The 27132-nt window shown below is 37.4% G+C and overlaps 1 protein-coding gene across 1 annotated transcript in view; it reads left to right on the top strand.

Annotated features, from left to right (window-relative positions):
* Positions 1–27132, top strand: part of TNKS2 (tankyrase 2) — a 68185-nt gene that overhangs the window by 3467 nt on the left and 37586 nt on the right. The window contains exons 2-9 of the mRNA XM_041743090.1: positions 10215–10439; positions 12594–12689; positions 17302–17338; positions 17506–17581; positions 17964–18058; positions 21171–21237; positions 24083–24269; positions 25500–25621. Coding sequence (XP_041599024.1) covers positions 10215–10439; positions 12594–12689; positions 17302–17338; positions 17506–17581; positions 17964–18058; positions 21171–21237; positions 24083–24269; positions 25500–25621 — 905 coding nt within the window. The remainder of the gene's footprint in view (positions 1–10214; positions 10440–12593; positions 12690–17301; positions 17339–17505; positions 17582–17963; positions 18059–21170; positions 21238–24082; positions 24270–25499; positions 25622–27132) is intronic.

The raw sequence follows: 27132 nt of genomic DNA, 5'->3' as shown, positions 1-27132 counted from the left end.
TCACATATAGAGATGGTGGAAAGAGATGGGGTACATATTCATATGTTATTGGAGAATGACAAGGTGAAAAGAGCTTGCATTGTACAGTTCTAGCTAAAGAAGGTAACATTTATTTTTATATTTATATGCTATTCAGACATCTGCATAGTATTAGACTGAATTTCAGTTATATTCAGTTGTATAAATTACATATAAGAGGGTTTTGGGATGGTTGGTGTTTGTTTTGTTTTTAAGATTGTTTATTTATTCATGAGAGACACGGAGGGAAGACAGAGACACAGGCAGAGGGAGAAGCAGGCTCCCTCTGGGGAGCCTGATGCAGGACCCGACACCAAGATTATGACCTGATCCAAAGGCAGACACTCAGCCACCCAGGCGTCTCCTGTTTTTGTTTTTAAATTTATTTATTTGAGAGAGAGGGAAAAGCATGCGAGCCAGGAGAGGGGCAGAGGGAAAGGGAGAATCTCAAGCAGACTCCCCACCAAGTGTGGGGCTCAATCTAATGACCCTGTGCTGAAATGAAGAGTCTGGCAGCTCAACCAACTGAGCTACCCAGGTGCTCCTGGTTTTGTTTTTTATTTAGAGGAGGGAAGTGGAATTAAAACATCTGGAATTTATTATAAAAGCAACAGATAAGAAAATTAGTTACTTAAGAAATGAAAGAAGACTAAGGTTAGATAATGCCACTGTCTTTACATGTGTAGAAGACGAGTAGAAAAGTGAAGTGGAAAATGGATATGATTTGTGTGGCTTGGCTTGGGCAATCAAAACCAAGGCCAGTAGGTGAAAGGTTACAAGAAGTCACACTGCCTTTAACGTCTGTTCGACTGTGGAATTGGCTGGAAGTGTCCAAACAGTGGTTGGATTGACATCTTTTGGAGATGTTGTAGAAAGGGTGGGCAAATGGACCAAAAGGGCAGAATCTTGGGCTGGTCTAAGACAGTAGAATGTTTACCTCAATTTGAATGTTTTAAGATTCAGCTACCAAAGATATCATAGCCTTTGTGATTGCCATTGACATCCTTTCCCAAAATGGTGCTGTCCAAGATCTCCAAAAACATTTCAATAGCATTTCCTACCTTTTGACTGTAGGCCAATGTTATAATTACAGGAGATGCACAAAATGGACACATATTCCTTACCTAGGACTAGAATTATAGATTGTTTCCAGGATTTGTTTTTGTTGTGGGAAATGATTAAATCCTGCATCAGTCAAAAACCCTAATACCAAGTAAAGACCAGTCTAAGAATTCAGAATCTTTCTTGATTTATCAGCTTTCCCCCTATATTATCAAGACTTGAGCTACAACTCTTTCTCCAGATCTTGTTGGATTTAGAAATTGACCTCAATAATAACTAGTTTGGAGTACTTGTTTCAGTACTTTCCCATTCAGATTGTCAGGATTTGATCAACCCAGAGGCCATTGGCATTCTTTTCCAAGTTTCTCCTCATCTGTCCCAGTTTGAGCTGGGCAAAACCTTATTCCTTGTATTCCTCATTCTAAAGAAGTATATATGGAAGATACTTTTTCTGGATTTTTAAAAAATATTTTATTTATTTATTCATGAGATACATAGAGGCAGAGACATAAGCAGAGGGAGAAGCAGGCTCCATGCAGGGAGCCTGATGCAGGACTCTATCCAGGTACCCCAGGATCATGCCCTGAGCAGAAGGCAGACACTCAACCGCTGAGCTACCCAGGGGTCCCCCTTTTCTGGATCTTAGTAAACTAAGGTTAATAGTAAATGAGAGGTTTAAAATGACATCCCTTAGAAAAATCTGATGAGTCCTAGCTGTATAAGTTAAAGCTGAAGACTGCTTGATTACATATTCCCAATTCCCAGACTGCAAGACCCTTCTCTGTCTCATGGCATTTGTTTACATTTTCTGTTTCTGAGCTTTTCCTTTTGGCAAAGCCCTGTGTGACACCAGCCTAGACATCACTGTTATTTCTGTTGGATGAGTTATATCAATGGCCCATCCCATTTTTGGACTGTAAAAAAAGGGGGATGTGGTCACAGCTCTCTGGTGAAAACTTCCTCAGAGTCCAAATTGGTTTTTCTGTTGTGACGTCTACTGCTTTTTGGAAGCCATTCAGATGAAAACATGTTTTAGTAATAGTAGCAAAATAAGATATTGTTAACAATAGTCATGGTTGGCAATAGTCCTGAAACTGACGACACCTAGATTGTAGTGAAATTTGATGAGAAAAAAATTATATAGACTCTATAATGGTAACAAATCATCAACTGCATATTCTCTTGTGAGGGTCATTTGCTTACTGTTTCAACAAAGTAATAGACTGTACTAAACAAATATTGATCAAGTCCTGATATATGCCAGATACTGGCTTTGGCCAGTGAACAGAAATGAGCAGGACATAATATCTACTGTTAAGTGACACAGTTTATTGATCAGCAAATTTACTTTCCAAGTAAGCCTGTTTTGTTTCCCTGTTGGTGCTTTTTAGTGAATTCAAACTCTATAATTTCATCAGTATTTTCAAATGTGGAGCAGTATTTGAAGATGAGTGCTGTTCCCTAATTATAAAATAGGCTGCAGTGTATCCTGAGCAGCTATGACTAACTTTAGGCTTCTGATACCTTTGTAAAGAGATCCTTAGGATTTGGAGATTGGCATTAACTCTTATAAGGATATGCCTTCTCATGTTTTTACCTGGCTAGTGAGAACATAATCAAAATATACCTGCAGGGATCCTGGGTGGCGCAGCAGTTTAGCGCCTGCCTCTGGCCCAGGGCGCGATCCTGGAGATCTGGGATCGAATCTCACTTCGGGCTCCCGGTGCATGGAGCCTGCTTCTCCCTCTGCCTGTGTCTCTGCCTCTCTCTGTCTCTCACTGTGTGCCTATCATAAATAAATAAAAATTAAAAATATATATATATATACCTGCAAAGAATTTTTTTTTTTTTAAAGACTACTTACCAGAAGACTTTGAATTGTTCTTGAGACCGTAAGAATGAGGATTTCATCAAAGATTAGACTTTAGAGTTTAGGAAGCATTTTAAATCTAAAAGTTTTACCAAACTCCCAACAATAAATTTTGGGAGTTTGGCAAAAACTACCTACTGATCCCCTCCAAATAATTTTGTTTTTCAAGCCAAAGTGTACCTTTAGACTCTTCATCTCTCTGAGGATAGCAACATTGACCTCCACTCACATAGTTATTACGATGTGACTTTAAAAATGTGCTCATTTGTGCTGTCAGTTTCCAGACAGGTTTCAGTGATCTAATGGCCAGGGAATCATGTTGGTACAGAGTTATGGAACTTGTCACCTATGTCTTGGACTGTTGGTAACTATGTAGATATAATAACTTGACCCTTTCCACCCATATCTTCTCCCCAGCTAAAACTTCAGTTTTAGTATTCAGTCTAGTATTCATTCACGTGTCAATATTGAATCCCTTAACTCTGGTTTTAAGCAACCCTCTTCTCTTCCCAAATGATATTTTAACAAAAGGCTACTATTTGACCTTTCTTCAGCTAGATCACCAATTCTTTAGGACAGTTACCTTCCTAATTGACACTATCTATTGCAACAACTACGTGTTCAACTAAAGTTATGTCTGTGTCCATCTCGTCTTTTTTGAGAAGTTAGCCTGTGAGTCACCATTTTGATTACTTCAGATGTGTTGATTAACCACCAAAGAAATAGTAATCCTTCTAAAAGTGCTTGGGCACATCGAGTAACTTTCCAAAAGAAGAGGTACTTTTTCTAATTTTTCTTTGTTCTGATTACTTTTCTCTTACTCTCCAGTTTAAGAGTTCTTTTCCAAAAGCATTTCCTCCATGTGAGTGCTGAATGACTGGGATAGCAGAACCATTAATTGGTGCAACTGTGGATGGCTTAACTTGGAGAGGACAATAAAATCAATGATGCCCAAGCAAAGATAAGGAAGACTCAAGTCAGAGCATAGTGGCAAGAGATTTTGGCCTTTTTCTCCTTAAAAATTTCCCTCTTGGCTTCTGCAGTCTCATTCTTTCTTAATTTTACTTCTCAGCCTCCTTTTCTCCTACTATGATATATTAATTCAATAAAGATCAATAAATTGCTATGTGCCACACAGTGTGAAGGACACTGGGAAAGTAATGATAAACTAAGACATGGTTCCTGCCTTTTATGGAACTTAACAATCCAGGCTTGATAAGTAAATAGTAAATTCGAATTTTAGTGCCAGGGAACATTGCCATGAACAACAAAGACAAAAATCCCCATTTTTCTGCATTTTGCATGCTAGCAGAGAAGAGAGGGAGATAGGAAGTAATACCAGTGGGTAGAATGGACTGCTTTAGGTAGGATGGTCAGGAATGGCCTCCTTAAGGTGGTGACATTTAAACAGATTAGACAGTAAGTGGAAGGAATGAATAGTGAGAGACTACAGTGAGTAGTAAGAAATGCAGAGAACAGGGGAGGAGCAGTCCAAGCAGAAAGGCAGCATGTACCAAATTCCTGAAGTAACGATGGCATACTTGAAAATCTGAAAGAAAGCTAGATCATAGTTCGGAAAGTGAAGAGTGATATGAAATAAAGTTAGAGAAGTAAATAAGAGCCAGTTCATGCAGCAGGCCTTGTAGGACACAGTAGAGTGATTGAATTTTTATTCTGTGAGCATTACTGGGAAGCCAATGAAGTATTTAAAGAAATATTATATCATTGATAATATGTTGATTACATATATCATTGTATCATGGTTTAATTTAAATAACTTGATGATGATTTGGTTTTTGTTTTTTGTTGTTGTTGTTTTGTAATGTAGGCTCCACACAGTGTAGAGCCCAGTGTGGGGCCTGAACTCACAATCCTGAGATTGAGACCGGAGCTGACATCAAAAATTGGATGCTTAACTGACTGAACTACCCAGGCGCCTCATGATTATTGTTTTTAAAAGGTCACTGGGGACAAAAATGGAGAGGCCCAATTAGGAGACTGTTGCAATAGTTCAGAGACAGTAGTGTTTGGGTCAGAGCAAGGGTCATTGGAAATGAAGAGTAATTTGGGAACATACTGAGTTTGCGGTGCCTTTGAATTATCCAGGTGGAGATATGTCCAGTAAACTGTCTGGAATTCAGGTGAGAAATCTAACTAGACGGGAGATTTAAATTTGGAGGTTGTGTATCTAAATGGTACTTAATGCCAGGGGAGTAGATGAGATCATTTAAAAAGGGAAGAAGGGATAGAGAACTGAGTCTTGAGGAATGCTGATGTTTAGAAATTGGGTAGGGAAGGCAAGAAGGCCTCATCAGATAGATAAGAACTCTCCAAGGTTTGAACAGCTCCTCTTCTGCCACTAACCTGTTTTGTCTGCAGCCTTCCCCATCTAAGTTGATGCCAGCTCCACTCCTGTTTCTTAGTCCAAAAATCATCCATGACTTCTCTCTCACACTCTCACCTTTTCACCCCTACCCTCATCCCAAATCTAATCCTTGAGAAACACTGCTGGCTCTACCTTCAGAGTATCTGGAATCTGCCACTAATTATTCTGACATTTGCCACCAGATTCTTAGAGTGGTCCTCGAGCCTCTAGATCTGGCCCCCATTACTTCTAACCTCCTCTCCTACTTTGCTGCTGCTTTCTCACTCCGCTTTGGTCACTCTGGCCTTCCTGTTGGCTAACAGTTGGTAAGGCTAACTTTCTGTCTTTCAAGTCTTGATCAAATGTTACCATTTCAACAACACCTGTGATGACCTCCCTATTCAGCTTTATAACCCACCTCCATACACACACCCTGATCACTCCTTATTCTGCTTTTTCCTGTTACCTTCTGACATTTATTTTTTGTATTTATTGCTCATCTCCCCCCCCCCATCTCCCTAGAATAGAAGTTCCTCAAAGGCAGGGATTTGGTCTCTTGTTCACTAGCATGTCCCAGCACCAAAAAATGTCTGTCACATAGTACATATTCCCTGATCATTTGGTAAATGAATGGATGAAACAGAAGGAAAACCAGGAGCATATGATGAAATGGAAATTTTAGAGAGGCTGTTTCAGCAAAGGAGGGAGTACTTAGTTGCCAGATGTTGTTAAGAGGTCTAGTCAAATGAAGACAGACGTGTCCTTTGGATTTGGCAACATGGAGATTTTAAATGACCTTGATGAAAGCAGTTGTAAGGGAAAAAGCAGAAGCCAGATTAGATTTAGAAGAACAGTGAATAGGAGATAGAATTGATGACAGGTTTTAGAGATTTGATTATGCAGGGGAGCAGTGAAATGGAAATTTGAATTTACGGAGAATATTTTTTATAAAATGGAAGATGTAGAACATGTTTACTGACTGTCAGGAATGATCTAGTAGAAAGGGAGAGATTGTTGGGAGTAGGGAGAGAACAAAGACCTTGAGAAAGTGTGAAGGGACTAAAGTACAAGATGAGAAAGGATAGATTTTTGATAGAAAGTCCACTTCTTTCCACACAACAGGAAGAAAACTAGTGCTTTGTAGTCAGCCTCATTTATTTTCATGCATGGCTTCAAATGCCATCTTGATGGTCACAGCTCTGGTTAATACTGGTTTCATGAGTCTGGATCTGCAGAACTTTCTCCGTGGTATTTGATCCACAAGCACCTTACTAAGCATTTCCAAAACCAAATCATCTTTACCCACAAAACCTATTTTGTTTTGTTTCTCAGAGATTTGATAGTTAACCCCCATTCCTTCTCTGTCCCCAAATTAAAGAAGTTACCAGATACTGTCAGTTTTCTGTTCTCTTTAGTTACTTCTGGCAACATTGTGTACAGTAGCAAAAAATTGGTAACAACTATCCATGAGAGAGGAAGATAGATCTCCAGCTGATGATGGTTTGACTTATGATTGTATGATTTTACAATGGTGCAAAAGTGGTATGCATTCAGTAGAATCCATACTTCAGATTTTGAATATTGATCTTTTCCCGGGCTGGCACTATGCAGTACAGTACTCATGATGCTAGACGAGGGCATTGAGCTGCAACCCCAGTCAGCCTTGCAATCAGGAGGGTGAACAACCATTTCACTTAAAGCCATGCTGTACTAACACATACAACATTATGTTACTCTTTCAGTATACTATCCAATAAATCACATGAGATACCCAACACTGTAATATAAAATAGGCTTTGTGTTAGATGGTTTAGAACTGAGGACTAAGTGTTCTTGAGCTCATTTAAGGTGGGCTAGTTTAAGCTATGATTGATGTTCAGTGGGTTAGGTGTATTAAGTGCATTTTTGACTTGAAAGAAATATTGTATGATTTCACTTATTTGTGGTATCTTACAAAATAAAACAAACACAAACTCGTAGAACAGATTGGTGGTTGCCGGAAGTGGGAAATGAGGGGTGGGTACGTGGGTGAAGGTGGTCCAAAGATACAAGTTTCCAGTTACAAAATAAGTAAGTCCTGAGGATGTATTGTACAGTATGGTGACTGTAGTTAATCTCTATATATTTGAAAGTTGCTAAGAGAGTAGATCTTAAAAGTTCTCATCACAAGAAAACGTGCAATTTTGTGTGGTGATGGATGTTAACTAGACTTAATGTGATGATCACTTGACAGTATATGTAAGTATTTAATTATGTTGTGTGCCTGAAACTAATAATGTTTTGTGTCAATTATATCTCATTTTTTTCTAAGATTGTATATTCATGAGAGACAGAGAGAGAGAGAGAGAGAGAGAGAGGCAGAGACACAGGCAGAGGGAGAAGCAAGCTCCATGCAGGGAGCCCGATGTGGGACTTGATCCCTGGCCCCAGGATCATGCTGTGAGCTGAAGGTAGATGCTCAACTACTGAGTCACTCAGGTGTCCTTATCTCAATTTTTGTAAGGACAAAATATGATTCCATTAAAATCTGCCTGAAAACAGTTTTAAAAACACAATTCACAGGCAGCCCCGGTGGCTCAGCGGTTTAGCGCCGCCTTCAGCCCAGGGCATGATCCTGGAGACCCAGGATCGAGTCCCGTGTCGGGGTCCCTGCATGGAGCCTGCTTCTCCCTCTGCTTCTCTCTCTCTCTGTCTCTCTTTCTCATGAATAAATAAATAAAATCTTTAAAAAAACACACACACAATTCACTATTCGATAAGACAAAATTCAGATGCTACCTTAGCATAACATATAAAAGGTTCTTCTATATCTAGCATTTGCCTAATTGGCATTCTGTGTCCTTTTATGAATGTTTACTCTTTCATTCTTCCACACTTGTGTACATTGTTTCTTCTGCTTAGACTGCAGTTCTCTTCCCCTGCTCTGATCTTCCCCTCACCTTTCCTTTCCTCATTCTCCTAATGACCCCTTAATTTTTCTATAAGCCTTCAGCTCAGATGTCATTGCTGGAATCTCCTTAGATAGTCCTTCCTATTCTCTGCTTTCCCCCAATTAAGGCATTCCCTTCTTTGGACTCTAGTAGCATTTTATAGATACCTCTGTTATTGTAGTCATATTGTATTGAAATTATTGGCTCTTTTGTTTCTCCACATCTTAATTGTGAGCTAAGAATAGGAAGAATAGAATCAGAGATACAAAGATACTCATCTTTGTGACATGGAGCCTGGCAATATTAAAACAAAACAAAGAATCCAGTTAATGTTTCCACCCATCTGATTCTTCCCTCAGTTGCAAGTAGGCCTGTCCTGGACATACACCTTAAAAAAAATCTGCTTTCTCATTCAGCTTCTACTCCAGTCTTAGAAAAACAGTATTCAGCCTTGGTGGTTTTAAGAATATTGGGGTAAAACTTTAGATGAGTGAGAAAGGCCTCTCTCTCCTAACACACACATATACTTCCCCATCTGCTTTAAGATATTCCTGAAATTCTTTTTTTTTTTTTTTTAGTGGTAAAAAGGTTTTAAGTTGGAATGATAAAAGGTTGAAATTCATTGGTACTAAGTCTGTAAACCAGTATAAGTGAGTTGTAGGACTTTTTCATTTTGTTTGATATGGGGGCAGTTACAGCAGAACTGCAGGACATGGTTTTCTAAAGGAGGCTTCCTACCTAGAAAAAAGTTGCTTGTGTTGTGCATGTGATAAAGTTGGGGTTCCTTTGAAGACACCGGACATCACACTTTTTCCTAGGATCACTTTTATCTTCACTGCATAGACAAATATAAACTGTAAGCAGGTTTCTTTTGTTGCTCTCTCATAGTCCCCCAATTTACTGGAACTATTTTATGGGATAGATGTATAATTCTAGCAAGAGTTATACTTAGAACATCTGAAAATGTATGCACACTAAATATGCAGAACTCTATATTTCCAATTAGAAATGCTATTATAGTGGGATGCCTGGATGACTCAGTGGTTGAGTGTCTGCCTTTGGCTTGAGGTGTGATCCCCCAAGGTCCCGGGATCAGGTCCCACAGCAGGCTCCCCATAGGGAGCCTGCTTCTTCCTCTGCCTGTGTCTCTGCCCCCCTCTCTCTCTCTGTCTCTCCTGAATAAATAAAATCTTTTTAAAAAAATGCTTTTATAGAGTGGGAAACATTTGAACTTTGGGCTTTTAGTCATCTACTTCATAACCTTTCCCTGAAGTTAGTAGTACAGTTGACCCTTGAACAATGTGAGGATTGGAGTGTTGACCCCTGTGCATTCAGAAATCCGCATATAACTTTTGACTCCCCAAAAACTTAACTACTAATAGTCCAGCAGTCTGGGTGGCTCAGCGGTTTAGTGCTGCCTTCAGTCCAGGGCGTGATCCTCGAGACCCGGGATTGAGTCCCATGTCTGGCTCCCTGCATGGAGCCTGCTTCTCCCTCTGCCTGTCTCTGCCATTCTCTCTCTCTTCCTGGGTCTCTCATTAATAAATAAATAAAATCTTTAAAAAAAAAACCTGCTAAAAGTCTCCTGGTGACCACAGAAGCCTTACTGATAATAGTCAAGTAATACATATTTTGTATATGTACTATATACTATATTCTTACAATAATAATGAAGAAAAAATACATTTATAGTACCATAAAACATCTGCTGATTAGTGGACCCATGCAGTTCAAACTCATGTTGTTCAAGGATCAGCTGTATTACCTAACCATGGGAGGGACCTTTGGCTTTCTCATTAAGATTAGTTAGTGATATATTTCAGAGCCTCTTTTCATCAGTTACTTTTTGAATTGTTGAATCTTTTCTTCAGCCAAAGACATTTTAATTTTAGCATGGCTAATACTTATCAATACTGATTGATATATTTTCTTTGGCAACCTAAAATGTGGATAATTTGTTTTCTTCTAGGTTTTGGGAGGAAAGATGTAGTTGAATATTTGCTTCAGAATGGTGCAAATGTCCAAGCACGTGATGATGGAGGGCTTATTCCTCTTCATAATGCATGTTCTTTTGGTCACGCTGAAGTAGTCAGTCTCCTTTTGCGACATGGTGCAGACCCAAATGCTCGTGATAATTGGAATTATACCCCCCTCCATGAAGCTGCAATTAAAGGAAAAATTGATGTTTGCATTGGTAAGACTATTTACTTTCCAGAACTTTCCTACAACAGTTTGTAACTATTCTTAATCTAAATTGGATTCGTTTGTTAATATGATCAAATTCTGCCAGGCTGAATTTAAATACTAAAGAACACTGATTTAATACAACCTTTACTTACTGGATGTCTGTTTTTATATGATATTAAGCTCAAGTTCTTTAAAGAAGAGAATACAAAATTCCTGTTCTCTAGAAATTTAATTCTCTTGGGAGATAAGACACACAACCAGATAAAGTCATGGTGGAAGTGAACAGAAGTGTTAGAGGGAACTGAATACTGTGACTTGGTTGGAGTCAAATTGCTCCTTCCTGAAATCTTTCTAGGAAAGTAGTGGGAGAAAGATTGAAAAGGTAGGTAGACTTCTTTATAAAGAGCTTTGAATTGTGGGCTAGAGAGCTTGATAGTGTTATGTAGGTGTGGAATTACTGAAGACTTCTAAAGAAACAATCTGATGAGAGTAGTATATTTTCAAAAGAATGATCTGATAGGGGGCTAGGTTGAATGGCATCAGGGAGACCAGCTAGGAAACTAGAATAACCCAGATGAGAAATGATGAGGGTATGAAGTAAGGTTGTTATAGAATAGAAATGGTAGGGTAAGTATAGAAGCATTTGAAGGACAAATTATCAGTCATTTAGAATGCTTTAACAAATGATAGAGATTTGCCTGACAGGCTGATCACCGACAGAAAATTATCACTGAAAAGATTGCTTGTTTGAGAGTTTTTGTTAATCTGGTATTGACTTTTCTGAGCCTACCAGTCAGGGATTTTAGACTCTCTGTACCTTAGCTCTGTTTCCTGATGCAAAACGGAGACAGTTGAAATCCTTGAAACAGATAAAAAAAATCAGCTCATTGCACTACAAAAAGTCTAGGTGCTCTAAGCTGAACTTAAAAATTGTTCTCTCAAAAAAAAAAAAAAAAAAAATTGTTCTCTCACCCCAGAGCCCCAGATCACTATACTGGCCCCTAGCTTAGTTCAAGTTAGATCATTTATAAAGATACAAAACACATTACCTAGTAACTTCTGCCCAATTCTCCTTTCATATGTATCACCTAAGTTGCTACTCCCTCATATTGCTTTTCTAGTTCCCGAGTCTCAGACATATAAATGATCAGTTTTAATAATGTAAGATTTTCCAAATATAGGTCTGTGCTGTCCAGTATGGTAGCTGAGGACTTGTAATATGGCTAATTGATTGAGATAAACTTTTTACATACCAGATTTATATACCTTACTTTGAAAAAAAAGGTATGTAAAAATCTCAATTTTATATTGATCACAATATAAATAGATTATTGAAATGATAATACTTTGGGTGTATTGGGTTGAATAATAGGTGTTTAAAATAATTTAACTTGTTTTTATTTGTGTAATGTAGCTACTAGAAAAATTTAAATTACATATGAGGCTCACATTTTATTTCTATTAGCACTATTACAGGTAGTAGTAGAGTGGAAGGAATATAACCCTGTCAAAGAACAGGAGGTAGGCTTCCCTTTCTGCATGTATTTGCCAGTCTTTCCCCAGCACCTTACTTAGTGTGGTAGAATATCTTTATATAACAATTAACAGTACAGAATATAGCACAAGTCTTCTCTTTTTTATGTGCTTAGTATGTAATATAATGGTTTTGATTTGGGGTTTCTTAACCCTAACCCTAAGAGTATTTTTTTTTCTTTTTTAAAGAATTTACCTGTGTGATTTTTTTTCTTCCTTTTTTAATTTCACAGATCCCTATTCCTGGGCTATCTATAGCTTTAGAAATTCCATTTTTGTTATGATCGGACATTTTTTTTTTAACATAGGAAGTGCACATTTGGAATGAGAGAACAAGCTTTCAAGCAAAGTAGCCTTTTATTTCCTTATATACTCTTATCTGTCCTTAGTCACAAAGCAAAGGAAACCTGACATTGAGCTTAGAGGACATTTATTTAATGTGTCTTATACATTAAATAATGCAATATTTTATATATTCTTATCTTTAAAATATAACATTTACCATACTATCAGGATATGAAAGGCTTTTATATAACTCGATGACTCCTGGACCAGAATTTTTGAGATGATTTACTAAAATCAGATTGTCATGATTACCATTTTGAAAGGTAGTATTGCTATGTTGCAGTGCTCTTACAGCATGGAGCTGAGCCAACCATCCGAAATACAGATGGAAGGACAGCGTTGGATTTAGCAGACCCGTCTGCCAAAGCAGTGCTGACCGGTAAGTCTGTGTACTTACTTTGGGTATTCTAGGAAGACTGTAAAGAATTGAGCTTGCTAGGTAGACAGGTTGCTTCCTGTAAGTTAATGACTTCAATTAGATTTTCAAAATACTGTCAGTTCAGTTGTTAGATTTTTTACATTTGGACAATTGGTATTTGATTCTTATCTGAGAAAAGTAAAGCTTTTCTTTTCTCTTTTTAAATTGGTGTTTAAATTTGTGATTCCTGCCTTATATCGGTCAGAGGTAATAGATAATTATGTGTTACTATCTAGTATTCAGGATGTTTTTTTTTAAATGTTCCTGACTTTTCCAAGCAAAAGTAAATAGTTGAGACTATATCAAAAAGCTTTTCCACAGAGAAGGAAACAGTCCACAAAACTAAAAGGCACCCTACAGAATGGGAAGATGTTTGTAAATGAAATACCTAATAAAGGGTTAGCATCCAAACTGTATGAAGAATTTAGAAAACTCACCACCCAAAAAACCAAATAATCCAATTGAAAAATGAGCAGAAGACATGCACAGTTGTTTCTCTAAAGAAGACATTCTGGGCAGTCCGGGTGGCTCAGCAGTTCAGCACCGCCTTTGGCCCAGGGCCGGGTCCTGGAGACCCAGGATTCAGTCCCATGTTGGGCTCCCTGCATGGAACCTGCTTCTCCCTCTGCCTGTGTCTCTGCCTCTCTCTCTCTGTGAGTCTCTCATAAATAAATAAATAAAATCTTAAAAAAAAAAAAAAAAAAGACATTCAGACAGCCAACAGACCATGAAAAGATGCTCATCATTGGGGAGCCTGGGTGACTCAGTCAGCTAGCATCCAACTCTTGATTTTGGCCCTGGTCATGATCTCAGGGTCGTGAATCGAGCCCTGGATCAGGCTCCATGCCCAGCATGGATTTTCTCTCTCTCCTTTTCCTCTGCCCCCCACCCTCCTGCACATTCTTTCTCTTGCTCACTCAAAAAAGAAAGAAAAAGATGCTCAACATCACTTATCATGAGGGAAATGCAAATCAAAACTACAAGGAGATATCCTCTCACAGCTGTCAGAATGGCTAAAATCAATAACAAAAGAAACAACAGGTATTGAGATACCTAGGTGGCTCAATTGGTTAAGCATCTGCCTTCGGCTCAGGTCATGTTTCTAGGGTCCTGGGAGGGTGTCCCAAGTTAGGTTCCTTGCTGCATTTGCCTGCTGATCCCCCTGCTTATGCTCTCTTTCTCTGACAAATAAGTACATAAAACTTTAAAAAAAAAAAAGAAAAAAAGAAAGAAAGAAACAACAGGTGTTAGTGGGGATGTAAAGAAACATGATCCCTTGTGCACTATTGGTGGGAATATAAGCTGGTGCAGCCACTCTGGAAAGCATTGTGGAATTTCCTCAAAAAGTGAAAAGTAGGGCAGCCTGGGTGGCTCATTTTAGACGTTTAGCAGTTTAGCGCCGCTTTCAGCCCAGGGCCTGATCCTGGAGACCCGGGATCAAGTCCCACATCAGACTCCCTGCATGGGGCCTGCTTCTCCCTCTGCCCGTCTGTCTGTCTGTCTGTCTCTCTCTCTCTGTCATGAATAAATAAAATCTTTAAAAAAAAATAATAAAAATGAAAAGTAGAAATCCAATAAATAAATAAAATCTTTAAAAAAAATAAAAATAAAAAATGAAAGGTAGAACTATCCTACAATCCAGCAATTGCACTACTGGGTATTCACCCAAAGAATACAGAAATACTAATCCATCTCTTGTTTTTTTTTTTTTTTTTTTTAATTTTTATTTATTTATGATAGTCACAGAGAGAGAGAGAGAGAGGCAGAGACACAGGCAGAGGGAGAAGCAGGCTCCATGCACCGGGAGCCTGATGTGGGATTCGATCCCGGGTCTCCAGGATCGCGCCCTGGGCCAAAGACAAGCGCCAAACCGCTGCGCCACCCAGGGATCCCCAGAAATACTAATCCAAAAGGATACATGTATTCTGATGTTTATAGCAACATTATTTACAATAGCCAAGATACAGAAGCAGCCCAAGAGTCCATTCATAGATAATTGGATAAAGAAGATGTGGTGTACATATATATATATATATATATATATATATATATATATACATACATACATACATTATATATATTACATTATATATATATATAATGTAATAATACTCAGCCATAAAACAGAACGAATTCTTACCATTTGTAACAACATGGGTGGAGCTAGAGAGTATAATGCTAAATGAGGTATAAGTCAGTCAAAGACCAATACAAAAAAAAAGACCAATACCGTATGGTTTCACTCTTGTGAGGAATTTAAGAAACAAAAAAAAAACAAAAAAAAAAACAAGCAAAGGGCGGGGAAGAGAGAAACCAAGAAATAAACTGTTAATTATAGAAAACAAACTGTTGGTTTACCAGAGGGGAAGGTGGGTAGGGGGATGGGTGAAATAGGTGATGGGAATTAAGGCACTTGTTGTGATAAGCACCCAGTGATTAAAATAAAAACTTTAAAAAAAGAAAGTAGCTAAAATATTTGAAATCTCAGAAAGTAACTTTTATTGACCAGTGAATAGGTTTATGAAACATCTCCTTTTGAAATCAGAGTTTAGGGCAGCCCCGGTGGCTCAGCGGTTTAGCGCCGCCTGCAGCTCAGGGCGTGATTCTGGGGACCTGGGATCGAGTCCCACGTCAGGCTCCCTGCATGGAACCTGCTTCTCCCTCTGCCTGTGTCTCTGCCTCTCTCTCTCTCCTCTCTGTGTATTCTCATGAATAAATAATAAATATTTAAAAAAATGAAATCAAAAAAAAAAAAAAAAAAAAAAAAAAAAAAAAATAAAAAAATGAAATCAGAGTTTATATTTCCAAGCTGGTACTGCCTAAAAATACTACTTTTCTAGGCATTGCAGTTCTGATAAAAAATTTTTTAAAAAATTTTTTGTAATACGATGGTTTATGATGAGGTTCTATATAGGCTGTCGGTCTTAAGAAATATTTTAAAATCTAAAAAAATAAAAATAGATTTCCCTGACTTTCCAGATAACATATGTTTTACCCCTTTATATACTATATTTTATTTTATTTATTTATTTTTTTTATATACTATATTTTAAATGTATTTTAATCTTTTTTTTTTTTTTCTTTTAATGAAACCATTTCAAAAAGCTCTAACCATTCTCTTTTCTAAACAGAAGATTCTGGGCATACCAATTTCAGTACCATGAAGAGTGTCAGTTATTGTTCTCATAACATATTCATGTCCTTGGAACCTATTAATATGTATAAGGCTTAGTCTCTAGGTTCATTTTAGACTGTCAGGCCTTTTTTGAGTGATAGTATCAACTTCACATGTTTTCCCTCATTGGAGTGTTTCCTCTTAAAAAGTTCTCTGCCTTATTATTTTATGGATTCTTAACCTCTGTGTGACAACCATTAGAATCATGTCTAATTTAATAGTCAAGAGCGTGAGGGGTTCTGCTGTGAACTGTTGTGCTTGGACTTTGGTAATATTCCTTCTGATATTACTAGAAAAATTTAGACCAGTCCCCCAAAAGGGTTCTAGAAAAGTAAGGTGTTATTATAACTATCACTTCAGTGTTCATTTCCCTTCACTATTCTGTGCTATTCCCTGCTTTTCTCTTTTTAAAAATCTTGGGGCTCAAAGAATCCTTGCATTCGCAGTCAGTGTATAATTTGTATTGTGGGCAGCAGTTTGAATTTTATTTCAGCAAATCAATAAACATTGTCCATTGTATTAAATTATGTTAATTTAAGTTATATTTGTTTTGTTTGTGTTCATTTGTGAATATGAAACCCATAGGCATAAAGAGCTTATATTCACAAACACAAAAACCCAAAAAAGAGTTTATATTCAATCTTGTTTTTATTTGTATATATTTAAAGTAGCACTATAATATAACTTAGTGTTGGAAAATCCTTTGCTTTCATAAAATATTAATGATTATCTCCAATTGGTAGTGCCATAGATTATCTTTTGTTATTTTTATAATGTTGGCATATTGGATTTTGTTTTGTGTTACTTGAGAATAAAGTTGTGGGTATATTTTGTCTGTTGCACAAATAACATTGGTTTTAAGAAATTTGAGGAGTAAAAAGAAAAGCTCATCAATAACTTACCACCTAAGATAAACTTTGTTGAAATTTTGGTATATTCTTGGCTTTCCTTTTTTAGTGCATATTGTTTTCGAATAGCTTTATTATATAATATCAGATTTTTTTTAGTTCCATAACAAATGTATTTCATGTTCTTTCTATAAATAATTTTAAACTGCACAATATTCTGTTAATCATTTCTATTTATTAGATTTTTTTTAATTTTTGTGTTTTAGATTTTTATTTACTTATTTATTTGAGAGACAGAGCATGAGCAAGGGGAGGGATAGAGGGAGAAGCAGACTCCTTGCTGAGCAGAGAGCCCAGTGCAGGACTTGATCCCAGGACTCCCAAGATCATGATCCAAGCCAAAGGCAGATGCTTAACTGAGCCACCCAGACATGCTATTTATTGGAAATTGTATTTCCAAATTTATCTACTTTAAATATAGTTCATGGGGATCTTTATGCATAAAACTGTTACTACTTTTATGATTAATTTTTATCCCCCTAATTCACAGGTGAATATAAGAAAGATGAACTTTTGGAAAGTGCCCGGTATGTACTGGTGTTATAAATATGTATTTTGAATAACTTCACCATTAATTTTTTTTTAATAATCGGACTTTAAAAGAGAATGAATTTTTGTTTGATGATCACATATATGTCTCCAGATAGGATCCGATGAAGAATACAAATTGCTAATACATTTTTTTGTGTGCTAGGAATGGCAATGAAGAAAAAATGATGGCTCTACTGACACCATTAAATGTCAACTGCCATGCAAGTGATGGTAGAAAGGTAATTCCTTTTGCAACTAAGTTTGTGTACATCTTCCTGGTAATAGGAAAATGCGTTTGTCTTACTAAAAATTGAAACATTTGATGAGAATGCTGATACTTTCTTTTAAGCAGTAATTTGAATTCTTAAACTTAGTAAAACTTTATTGGTAATAAACGTTTGCTTACTGTTAATGAACTTATAAACTTTTATGCTATGCCTTCGGTATATATGTTAGATTTTGTAAAACTAACTTGATAACTATTGAAGTTACAAAGTTATGAAGCTTTATGAAACTTCATAAAGTCCAAATATAATACTTTTGGATTATATTTGGATTTTTACCTTTACGCACATTTTTTAGCTATTGTAATTTCATTAATTTGTCTGATTAATATTTCAGTCAACTCCATTGCATTTGGCAGCAGGATACAACAGAGTAAAAATTGTACAGCTGTTACTGCAACATGGAGCTGATGTCCATGCTAAAGATAAAGGGTAAGTAAGCATTTGAAAAAACGAGGATTTCTTAAATGTTACCATCTTTATAATAATCTCTGTAATCTTTTGAAAATCTTTTTGCTAAACAGCATAAACATTACAATAAGCAGATTGCTCTGAGGACACAGGGAATTATAAAACCTTAAAGCTACCACTCAATAGGGCTTACACTACACTTTAGGGAGCATGAAAAGATACCTAACAATATAAGTTCTCTACTAAGTTGTGAGGTGATGGTAGGGATAGTACCATAGGAATTCCCGGGAGGGAAGTCTCAGTGGTGGCTGTACTGGATGGAAAATCCTTCAGGAGTAGGTGATTCTTGACCTGGACTCAGTTCAAGAAAGCAGAGAGTTTAGGAAACATCATTGAGCAAGAGAATTTGTGTGGGATGGTGTTCTAAGGCAGATATTAGGGATGCCCGGTGGCTCAGCAGTTGAGCATCTGCCCTTGGCCCAGGGTGTGGTCCTGGAGACCTGGGATCAAGTCCCACATCGGGCTTCCTGCATGGAGCCTGCTTCTCCCTATGTCTGTGTCTCTGCCTCTGTGTGTGTGTATCTCTCATGAATAAATAAATGAAATCTTTTAAAAAAATAAATAAACCAGATATTATAGCATATTTAAGAAACAATGACTAGGGGCACGTGGGTGCCTCAATGGTTGAATGTTAGCCTTTGGCTCAGGTCATGATCCTGGGGTCCTGGGATCAAGTCCCGCATTGGGGCCCCTGGGGGCCTGCTTCTCCCTCTGCCTAGGTCTCTTCCTCTTTGTGTCTCCATGAATAAATAAATAAAAATCTTTTAAAAAAGAAAGAAAGAAACAATGACTAGACCAGTGTGGCTGAAGCAGATAATTTACACAGGGGAGAAGTGAAGGCTAGGGCTGGAGAAGTAGTAAGAACCAGGTTTTAAAGGACTTGGTATTCTAGTCTAAGGATTTCAGATTGTGAGCCATGATAGCCATTGAAGGATCTTTTTTTTTTTTTTAAAGATTTTGTTTATTTATTCATAAATAGACATAGAGAGAAAGGGGGCAGAGACACAAGCAGGGGAAGAAGCAGGCTCCGTGCAGGAAGCCGGATGCAGGACTCGACCCCAGGACTCCAGGATCACGCCCTGGGCCGAGGGCAGGTGCTAAACCACTGAGCCACCTAGGGATCCCGCCGTGAAGGATCTTAAGCAAGGGGAAAGATTTTTTCTAAAAGAGTTTTAGGGGACAGTCTGGCAGCAATGTGTAAGGTAGTTTGAAGAGAGAGCCCAGAGGTCCAAGAGCAGTAAGAATAATCATTGTAGCAGTTCAGGCATAATAAGGATCTATAATAATGTTGCAGAGGAATGGAAATGAAGACACAGTGGCAAGAGATATTATAATGTAAAAATGGGTAAGATTTGTTGACTGGCTGTGAGGAGAGAGAAAGGAATAAAAAAAAAAGATAAGTACATTTCAAATTCTGAAGCTGAATGAGAGACTCAGTGATACACCTACTAAAATCCAGGAGGAAAATTATTTTGAAAATAAACATTGAGTTCACTTTCAGAACTCTTGGTTTTATGAGATGATGAGGGTAACTCAAGTAGAGGTAGCTAGTAGATAATTGGGAATGAAATTGGCACTCAGGAAGGAAATCATACAATGGAAAATGGTGAGGGGCACCTGGGTGGCTGAGTTGGTTGGGCATCTAACTCTTAATTTTGGCTCAGGTCGTGATCTTGGGGCTGTGAGATTGAGCCCCAAGTTGAGCTCCACACTCACTGAGGAGTCTGTTTGTGCTTGCTCTCTCTCTCTCTAAAACAAATAAATCTTAAAAAAAAAAAAAATGAAGAAAGCCATGAGCCTGGAAGGAGAGGGTGGATAGAATTAAAGACTAAACCTGGGGATCCCTGGGTGGCGCAGCGGTTTGGCGCCTGCCTTTGGCCCAGGGCGCGATCCTGGAGACCCGGGATCGAATCCCACGTCGGGCTCCCGGTGCATGGAGCCTGCTTCTCCCTCTGCCTGTGTCTCTGCCTCTCTCTCTCTCTCTCTCTCTTTGACTATCATAAATAAATAAAAATTAAAAAAAATAAAAATAAAAATAAAGACTAAACCATGAGTGTCCATTACTCACCAGAGGCCATCATGGCAGTGTCTGTGGTAATTAGTAAGTGATCCCCCAAGGAAGAGGAGCATAAAGATACATGTCAGGATTTTAAGGTTCCATTGTACCTTCCTATAAAGAAGATTCTTTTTTCATTGCCATCATGAAGGAATTGGGTTTAGTTTATTAAGTAATTTTCCCTACAGATTCTGGAAAAAAGTTTCAAACAAGAGCCAGTGTTTGAGCTCTGATTTTGGAAAAGATTGTAGAAGTAAGCCAGAAGGGAGGGAAATCTGTTCTTACACCAAGGGAATAGTATGACCAGAGGCATGGAGGGAACTGCATGTAGTTGAGCATACACCATTAATGAAAAGGTAGGCTCCAGAGAGTCAGACCATTGCATGCCAGGCTAAGCAGTTGGTACCAGCTTTCAAAAGCAAGGAAGAGCCAATGAAGGGCATTAAACAAAAGAGTCACTACATCAGTGGCACGTGGGTGGCTCAGTCAGTTAAGCATCTCTTGATTTCAGCTCAGGTCACGGTCTCAGAATCATGGGATCAGGCCCTGCACCGAGCTCCACACTGGGCGTGGAGCCTGGTTAAGATTCTTTCTCTGCCCCCTGCCATGTCTCTACGTCTCTCTCTCTCCCCCTCTAAGAAAAAAAAAAAAAAGAGTAGCTACATGAGATTTCCTTTTAGAAAAATCTGGTTACACTGGTTACAGTTTGGAGGAGAAATTGAAATAGGGGCTGTTTGGGTAGTACAGAAAGAAATAATAAAGGCAGTGGTGATAGCCATGGAGAAGAAAAAGATGAATTTGGAAGAGACTTGGGAATTAGAATTGTTAGAGCTTAGTGTTCAGATGTTACATTCTGTGTATTTAAATGTTAAATTCTGTGCATTTCTATTAGAAGATCACAAAAGCAGTTAGCTATTTAAATCTAAGTGTAAACTTAAGTTAACTAAAATTAAGTGAACTAAGTCTAGGGAATCTGTAATAACACAGGCTTCTTTTCACCCTCCTCTCATATTGTAGTGATCTGGTGCCCTTACACAATGCCTGTTCTTACGGTCATTATGAAGTAACTGAACTTCTGGTCAAGGTTAGTTATCTTATGTTTTTCTTAGACTTGTATAAAATCACTTCAAGTACATCATATACCTGTTTACTATGTGTGTTTAGTGCTTGGTGGATATAGAAGGAATATGTATAATCATTATAAGAAGTAGATGATTGATAGGTCAACATTTGCTTGGAGATTTTTGAGATACCTTAAGATTTTAAATATAAAATAGCACTGTCATCTTGGAATAGCATCTTAAGTAATTCTGTAATTTGTGGCTAATAGTGAAGTTTCAGAATCCTTGAAAATATCAGAAAGCAATTTTTAGTGATTCATATATTACTAAAACCACCGGTTACATTTGCAGGATTTTCCCAGTTATACTTTGGATTGCAGCAGGCTCATTTGGAAAGCTGCACATCTTCCAACATGCCAGGAGGCTCTTGTTTAACGAGCAGCTTCCCAGAACTGAAATGTATTCTGCTCCCTGTTGGATGAAAATAGAAGATACTCTCTTTCGGAGTGGGTGAATACAAGGATGTTACCCACACCTATTTCCTTTTGTCCCCCAGTCTCTACACGTATATTTGACCACATTCTTTAGGATTCTCTTAACTCTGCACCATTCTGCCCCTTTTAATAGTTTTCTCATTCTAGCAGCAGCCATCATGGGAAGGATATTTATTTTCAATGCTTTCATGCTTTCTTTTTTGTATGTGCTACAAGATATTTTCCCACAAAAACAACTTTAATAATTATAGATACTCTGAGTAGTCCTTAAGCCTTTTTAAATGTATAAGGTGGCTGCAACATTATACGTTTGTAGCAGTAATGCTTTTCTTGTTGTAAGACTGAATCTTGACTTCAACAGGACATTTGGAATATTACTGTGGATAAAAGTGAAACAGATAGATAGCATTGAGACCTACAGACAACTGAATGGTGTTTTCCTAAGACCTGATGCTCAGTAAATAAGAATGATGGGCTGACTAGAGGTCACATGTATAAAGGAGGTGAGCTGATGTGATGGTGCAGTTACCAGAGCAGACAGACTCAGGAGAGTCTGAATTAGGCAAGTAGATAGAGACAGGGAATACAGGCAGAAGTTGTAAGCAATACTGAGTCAGTTGGCACTAGCAGAAGCTGGCATTTAACAGCAAACATTCATTTACTGCTTTTCATGACCTGGGCACTGTAGAAATTGTGATGTGATTGCTTAAGAAGCCAAACAATTTTCTGCCAATAGTTGCGAAGTATAGTGTCAAAAGCAAATGGAACAGTAGATACAATGCATTTTTCTTAGACCACAGAGACTCTGTTGTTGTTCTAGGCTCTTAATAATTTCTTTAATGAACTTTTTAAACTGAAGTATATTGAGCCAAGAGCCACTAGGGTAAAAAGAAGTCTAGAAACCATCTGATAAGAAAGATGAGTGAAGGAGCTGAAGGTGTTTAAACCCAAAAAGAAAAACATAACCATTGTTTTCAAATATTGCAAAGAGTATTGATCTCTTTTGCTCCAAAGAAGACCAGTAGATCAAAGTTTAAAATACACATTTAATTTAATATAGAAGAAAATAAGACAAGTTGTCTAGTAATTATGAAAAGTCATGTTAGTTGAGAATTAGTTTCCCATCATTGGAACTACTGAGTAGTTCATTTGCCTTCTGCAGGAATGCTGTGGGAAGAAATTGTGAGAGATGAGAGCTTGAGCTAGAATGATTTCTGTGGGCAACCCAACACTAATACTTGGAAATGGCTGATATTAAGGATTAACAGTATCAAGTATTAACAAGGATGGGAGAACACAGATGGCAGTACAAAAATAATACAGCCACTTTAGAAGACTATTTGGCAGTTTCTAATAAAAGTAAACCTGTATCTACCATATCATCCAGCAATTCCATTCCTAGAGACATAGCATGTGTCCATAAAGAGACTTTTAGATGAATGTTCATAATAGCTTATTTAAAATAGTCAAAACTAGAAATAGTCTAAATGCCCATCAACAGGGTAATGGATAAGTAAATTATGGTATATCCATACAATGGAATGCTACTCAGCAATAGAAACTATTGATACAACAACATGAATGAATCTCAGAAACATTGTGTGTGAAGGAAGGTAGACACAAAAGGTACATACTGTATTCTATTTTTATGAAGTTTAAGCACATATAAATCTAACATATAGTGCTAACAGAATGAGAGCATGAGGGGGATCCCTGGGTGGCTCAGCGGTTTAGTGCCTGCCTTTGGCCTGGGCGTGATCCTGGAGGCCCCGGGATCGAGTCCCATATCAGGCTCCCGGCATGGAGCCTGCTTCTCCCTCCCCCTGTGTCTCTGCCTCTCTCTCTCTCTATGTCTATCATAAATAAATAAATAACTAAATCTTTAAAAAAAAAAGAAGAAGAAGAAGAATGGGGCATGAATTATCTATAAAAGGAGCATGGGGGAACATTCTTAGGTAATGAAAGTGTCCTGTATTTTGAATTGGGTGGTGGTATCATGGATATATATGTATTCGTCAAAACTCCTCAAACTATTCACTTAAAAACTCTGTTTTACCATATGTAAATTATACCTCAAAAAAAGGAAAAAAGTAGAAATTGGAAAAGATGCAAGTAATCTAAAGCTTCATTCTTAACTGTTTTCAACAATAAGAGAGTTAAGTAAGGCCCTTTAGCATCAGCCTAGCAACCAGCTACTGGTTTTCCAGGAGTAAAAAAAAAAAAAGTATTTCTGAAATAATAGGTTTAAAAAGTGAACTTTAAGAATATAACCCGTTTAAGCTTGCATGAAGTTAAATTACACAGTACTACTTCCAAAATTCTCTTAAAACTTGAACACTAAATGTATGCTTTACCTTCCCCCTCAATCCCTCAGCATGGTGCCTGTGTAAATGCAATGGACTTGTGGCAATTCACTCCCCTTCATGAAGCAGCTTCAAAGAACAGAGTTGAAGTGTGTTCTCTTCTCCTGAGTTACGGTGCAGATCCAACACTGCTAAATTGTCATAATAAAAGTGCTATAGACTTGGCTCCCACACCGCAGTTAAAAGAAAGATTAGCATGTGAGTATAAAATGATGAATGTTCAACTAGGATATTAAGATACCAACAAACTAAAAATTTGTTCTTATTTGTTTTTAGAAGTTTTTAAATTAATAGAAAATTTTCCTTATCTGTGGGTATCTTTTGTTCATACTGGCATATCTAGTCATCTGGAGGTTTCTACTCATTCTGCTTTTAAGAGCTATGAAAAATATATATGTATTTCATTTTTCAAGTCAATGAAATGAGATAGTATGCTTTTGAAAAGAATGAATTTGAGTTTTGTTCCTATCTTTTGTGTTTCTTATTAGTCCGTCAAGAAGTTAAAGTTATTTGTAGGATTGCTGTCTAATAAACATGGTCCCCAATCTTTTTTTTTTTTTAAGACTTTATTTACTTATTTATGAGAGACACAGAGAGGAAGGCAGAGACATAGGTGGAGGAGGAAGCAGGCTCCCTGCGAGGAGCCTGATACAGAACTTGATCCCAGGACCCCAGGTCAGGACCTGAGCATAAGGCAGATGCTCAGCCACTGAGCCACCCAGGCATCCGTGGTCCCCAGATCTTAACTATCTAATATTCTTCAGAATCTGGTAGTTCTATGGTTTTCTGTCTGTAACTGAAGTAAATGTAGTGAGAAACAGCTGCCTAATTCAGATAGGGTATTGTTTTACATAAATAGGAAACTTGTATTAAATTCGTATTATTCTGGAACCATAAAGGATAATGGGTGGTTTCACAGATCTGATGAATAAAAGAGGAACGCTAAGAAAATACTCTTGCATTTGTTCATCAGTAAATGGCTCTTGGACATACTCAGTTTTTTAATCACCAGTTCTCTGATGTGTGAGCAAAATCATCTGCTACCACGATGATGTTAGTGTATGGACCGTAATCACTCTTTGTTTTATTTCTTTACTGAGATAAGTTCTCTGCTTTGGAAAATTCTTAGAACTCTCTGGTCTGGTAATATATTGCAGTACTCCAGATTCCTGTAGACCCTGAGCTGGCCATGTGCTAAATCTGTGTATACATTTAGGGATGAATTAATATCATATCTGTGGGAAACTGGTATAGCACTGTCTCCCTTTTGGGGGGTTGTATTTGGAGAGTATCTTTAGAACTTCTATCTGACTATTTTGGTAGATAATTTTGAAAATAATTTCAAGAAAAATACTAAGTGTCTTCTAGGTAGGTCTCATCAGTTTGATAATTCTCATGCAGATTTACGTGCTTTTTTTCTTCCTCTAGATGAGTTTAAAGGCCACTCATTGCTGCAGGCTGCACGGGAAGCTGATGTAACACGAATCAAAAAACATCTCTCTTTGGAAATGGTGAATTTTAAGCATCCTCAGACACATGAAACAGCATTGGTAATGTTTCACATTAAAGTTTTTAAGATGCAATAACCAAAAACATGTTGAACTAATCATAACGTGCTACTTCTTTTGATGATACAGAATAACATAATGTCCTACTTCTAGTATTAGAATTGTTTTAAAAATCTGTTTTGTTTTTTAATTCTTGGACGTATATAAAGAAAAAATTTCAAATAGTATGGAAAAATAGACAACCTCACACCCCCCCAAAAGGCAATGCTATTATTCATTTGAGTATCCTTCCAGGAAAAAACTTTATAAATATACTGACATATGTTATATGTAGCTTTTTCATTATTGTAATAGTATATATCACTTATTTATCTTGTTATAAAAATTAAACAATGCTTGTAATAAAAATTATAAATGCTTGTGGTTGAAAAATTTGAACCTGCTGAAAGTAATGAAAAAGAAAATAATTCTGCCATCCATAAGAAAACCACTTGGTTTTCCTTCTAGTATTATAATTTTTTTCAAAATTAGGTCTGAGGTCTGTATATATTCCCTGTATACTATGTGAATAAAGTGTCTGTGAATAGAGACTACGTATCTCATAGAGGTAATAAAACGTCTGTGGAACTGTAACAAGGTAGATGAAAATAGGACAGTGTGTGGAAAGGCAGAAGAGTGTGAGTAGGGATAAAGGGATAGAAAATGGGAAAGCAGAGACTACCTTAGAAATAGCAATTTTTTCTTAAAGATTTTTATTTATGTGAGAGAGAGGAAAGTATGTGAGCATGGGGAGGGGCAGAGGAAAAAGGAGAAGCAGGCTCCCCACTGAGCAGAGAGCCCAAGGCAGAGCTGACCTGTTGATCCCCAGGACACCAGGATCATGACCTGAGCCAAAGGTAGGTGCTTAACCAAGTGAGCCACCCAGGTGCCCCAAAGACCAATTTAAAAGGAACAAAATCAGTCCTGCTGTATGAATTCCACAGTGTGCTTTGAGTGAGGGAATAGGACCCTGTGTAAACAAATGTGTTTCAGGGCAAATTTAACACACAGTCTTACTTACCTAATATTTTGTAGATAATTAATTTTATTGGTTATTGGTTAATTTTCTTCCTTATGCCAGGATGTAAACTATGTGAAGGTTATATAGAATCTTATCTATAAAAATATATTAGGCTTTTTTGCTTAAGTTGTAAAAAATATCCAAGTAAAAAAAGAGCAAAGCTGCAGACTAATACTAGTGCAAATTTAAAATCTTAACATTAGCAGGATGATGCAGGGAAATTTAGAAAGACAGGAAAATTTTTTGGTCTGAAAAGCTACATATTATTTCCCCCTAAATATTCTGCTATTAAAACAATTTATTTTTGTTATTAACCTTAAAACATACTAAGAGTTAAGTATCAGTGGATAGTTGTGGTGCAGGGGCAGTGACTTCCAGGTTTTCAGAGATTATAGGCTCTTCCCCAAATGGGGCAGAGGAGTAGGAGTGCAGTTTTGAAATGGATGTGCTCAAGAATTCTTGAAAATAAACTATTTCTATTCTGTGTGCTATC

This window comes from Vulpes lagopus, chromosome 2 (assembly GCF_018345385.1).
Source record: "Vulpes lagopus strain Blue_001 chromosome 2, ASM1834538v1, whole genome shotgun sequence".
NCBI classification, from domain to species: domain Eukaryota; kingdom Metazoa; phylum Chordata; class Mammalia; order Carnivora; family Canidae; genus Vulpes; species Vulpes lagopus.
Note: the sequence above shows the minus strand (reverse complement) of the source record. Positions and strands in the feature narration are given on the sequence as shown.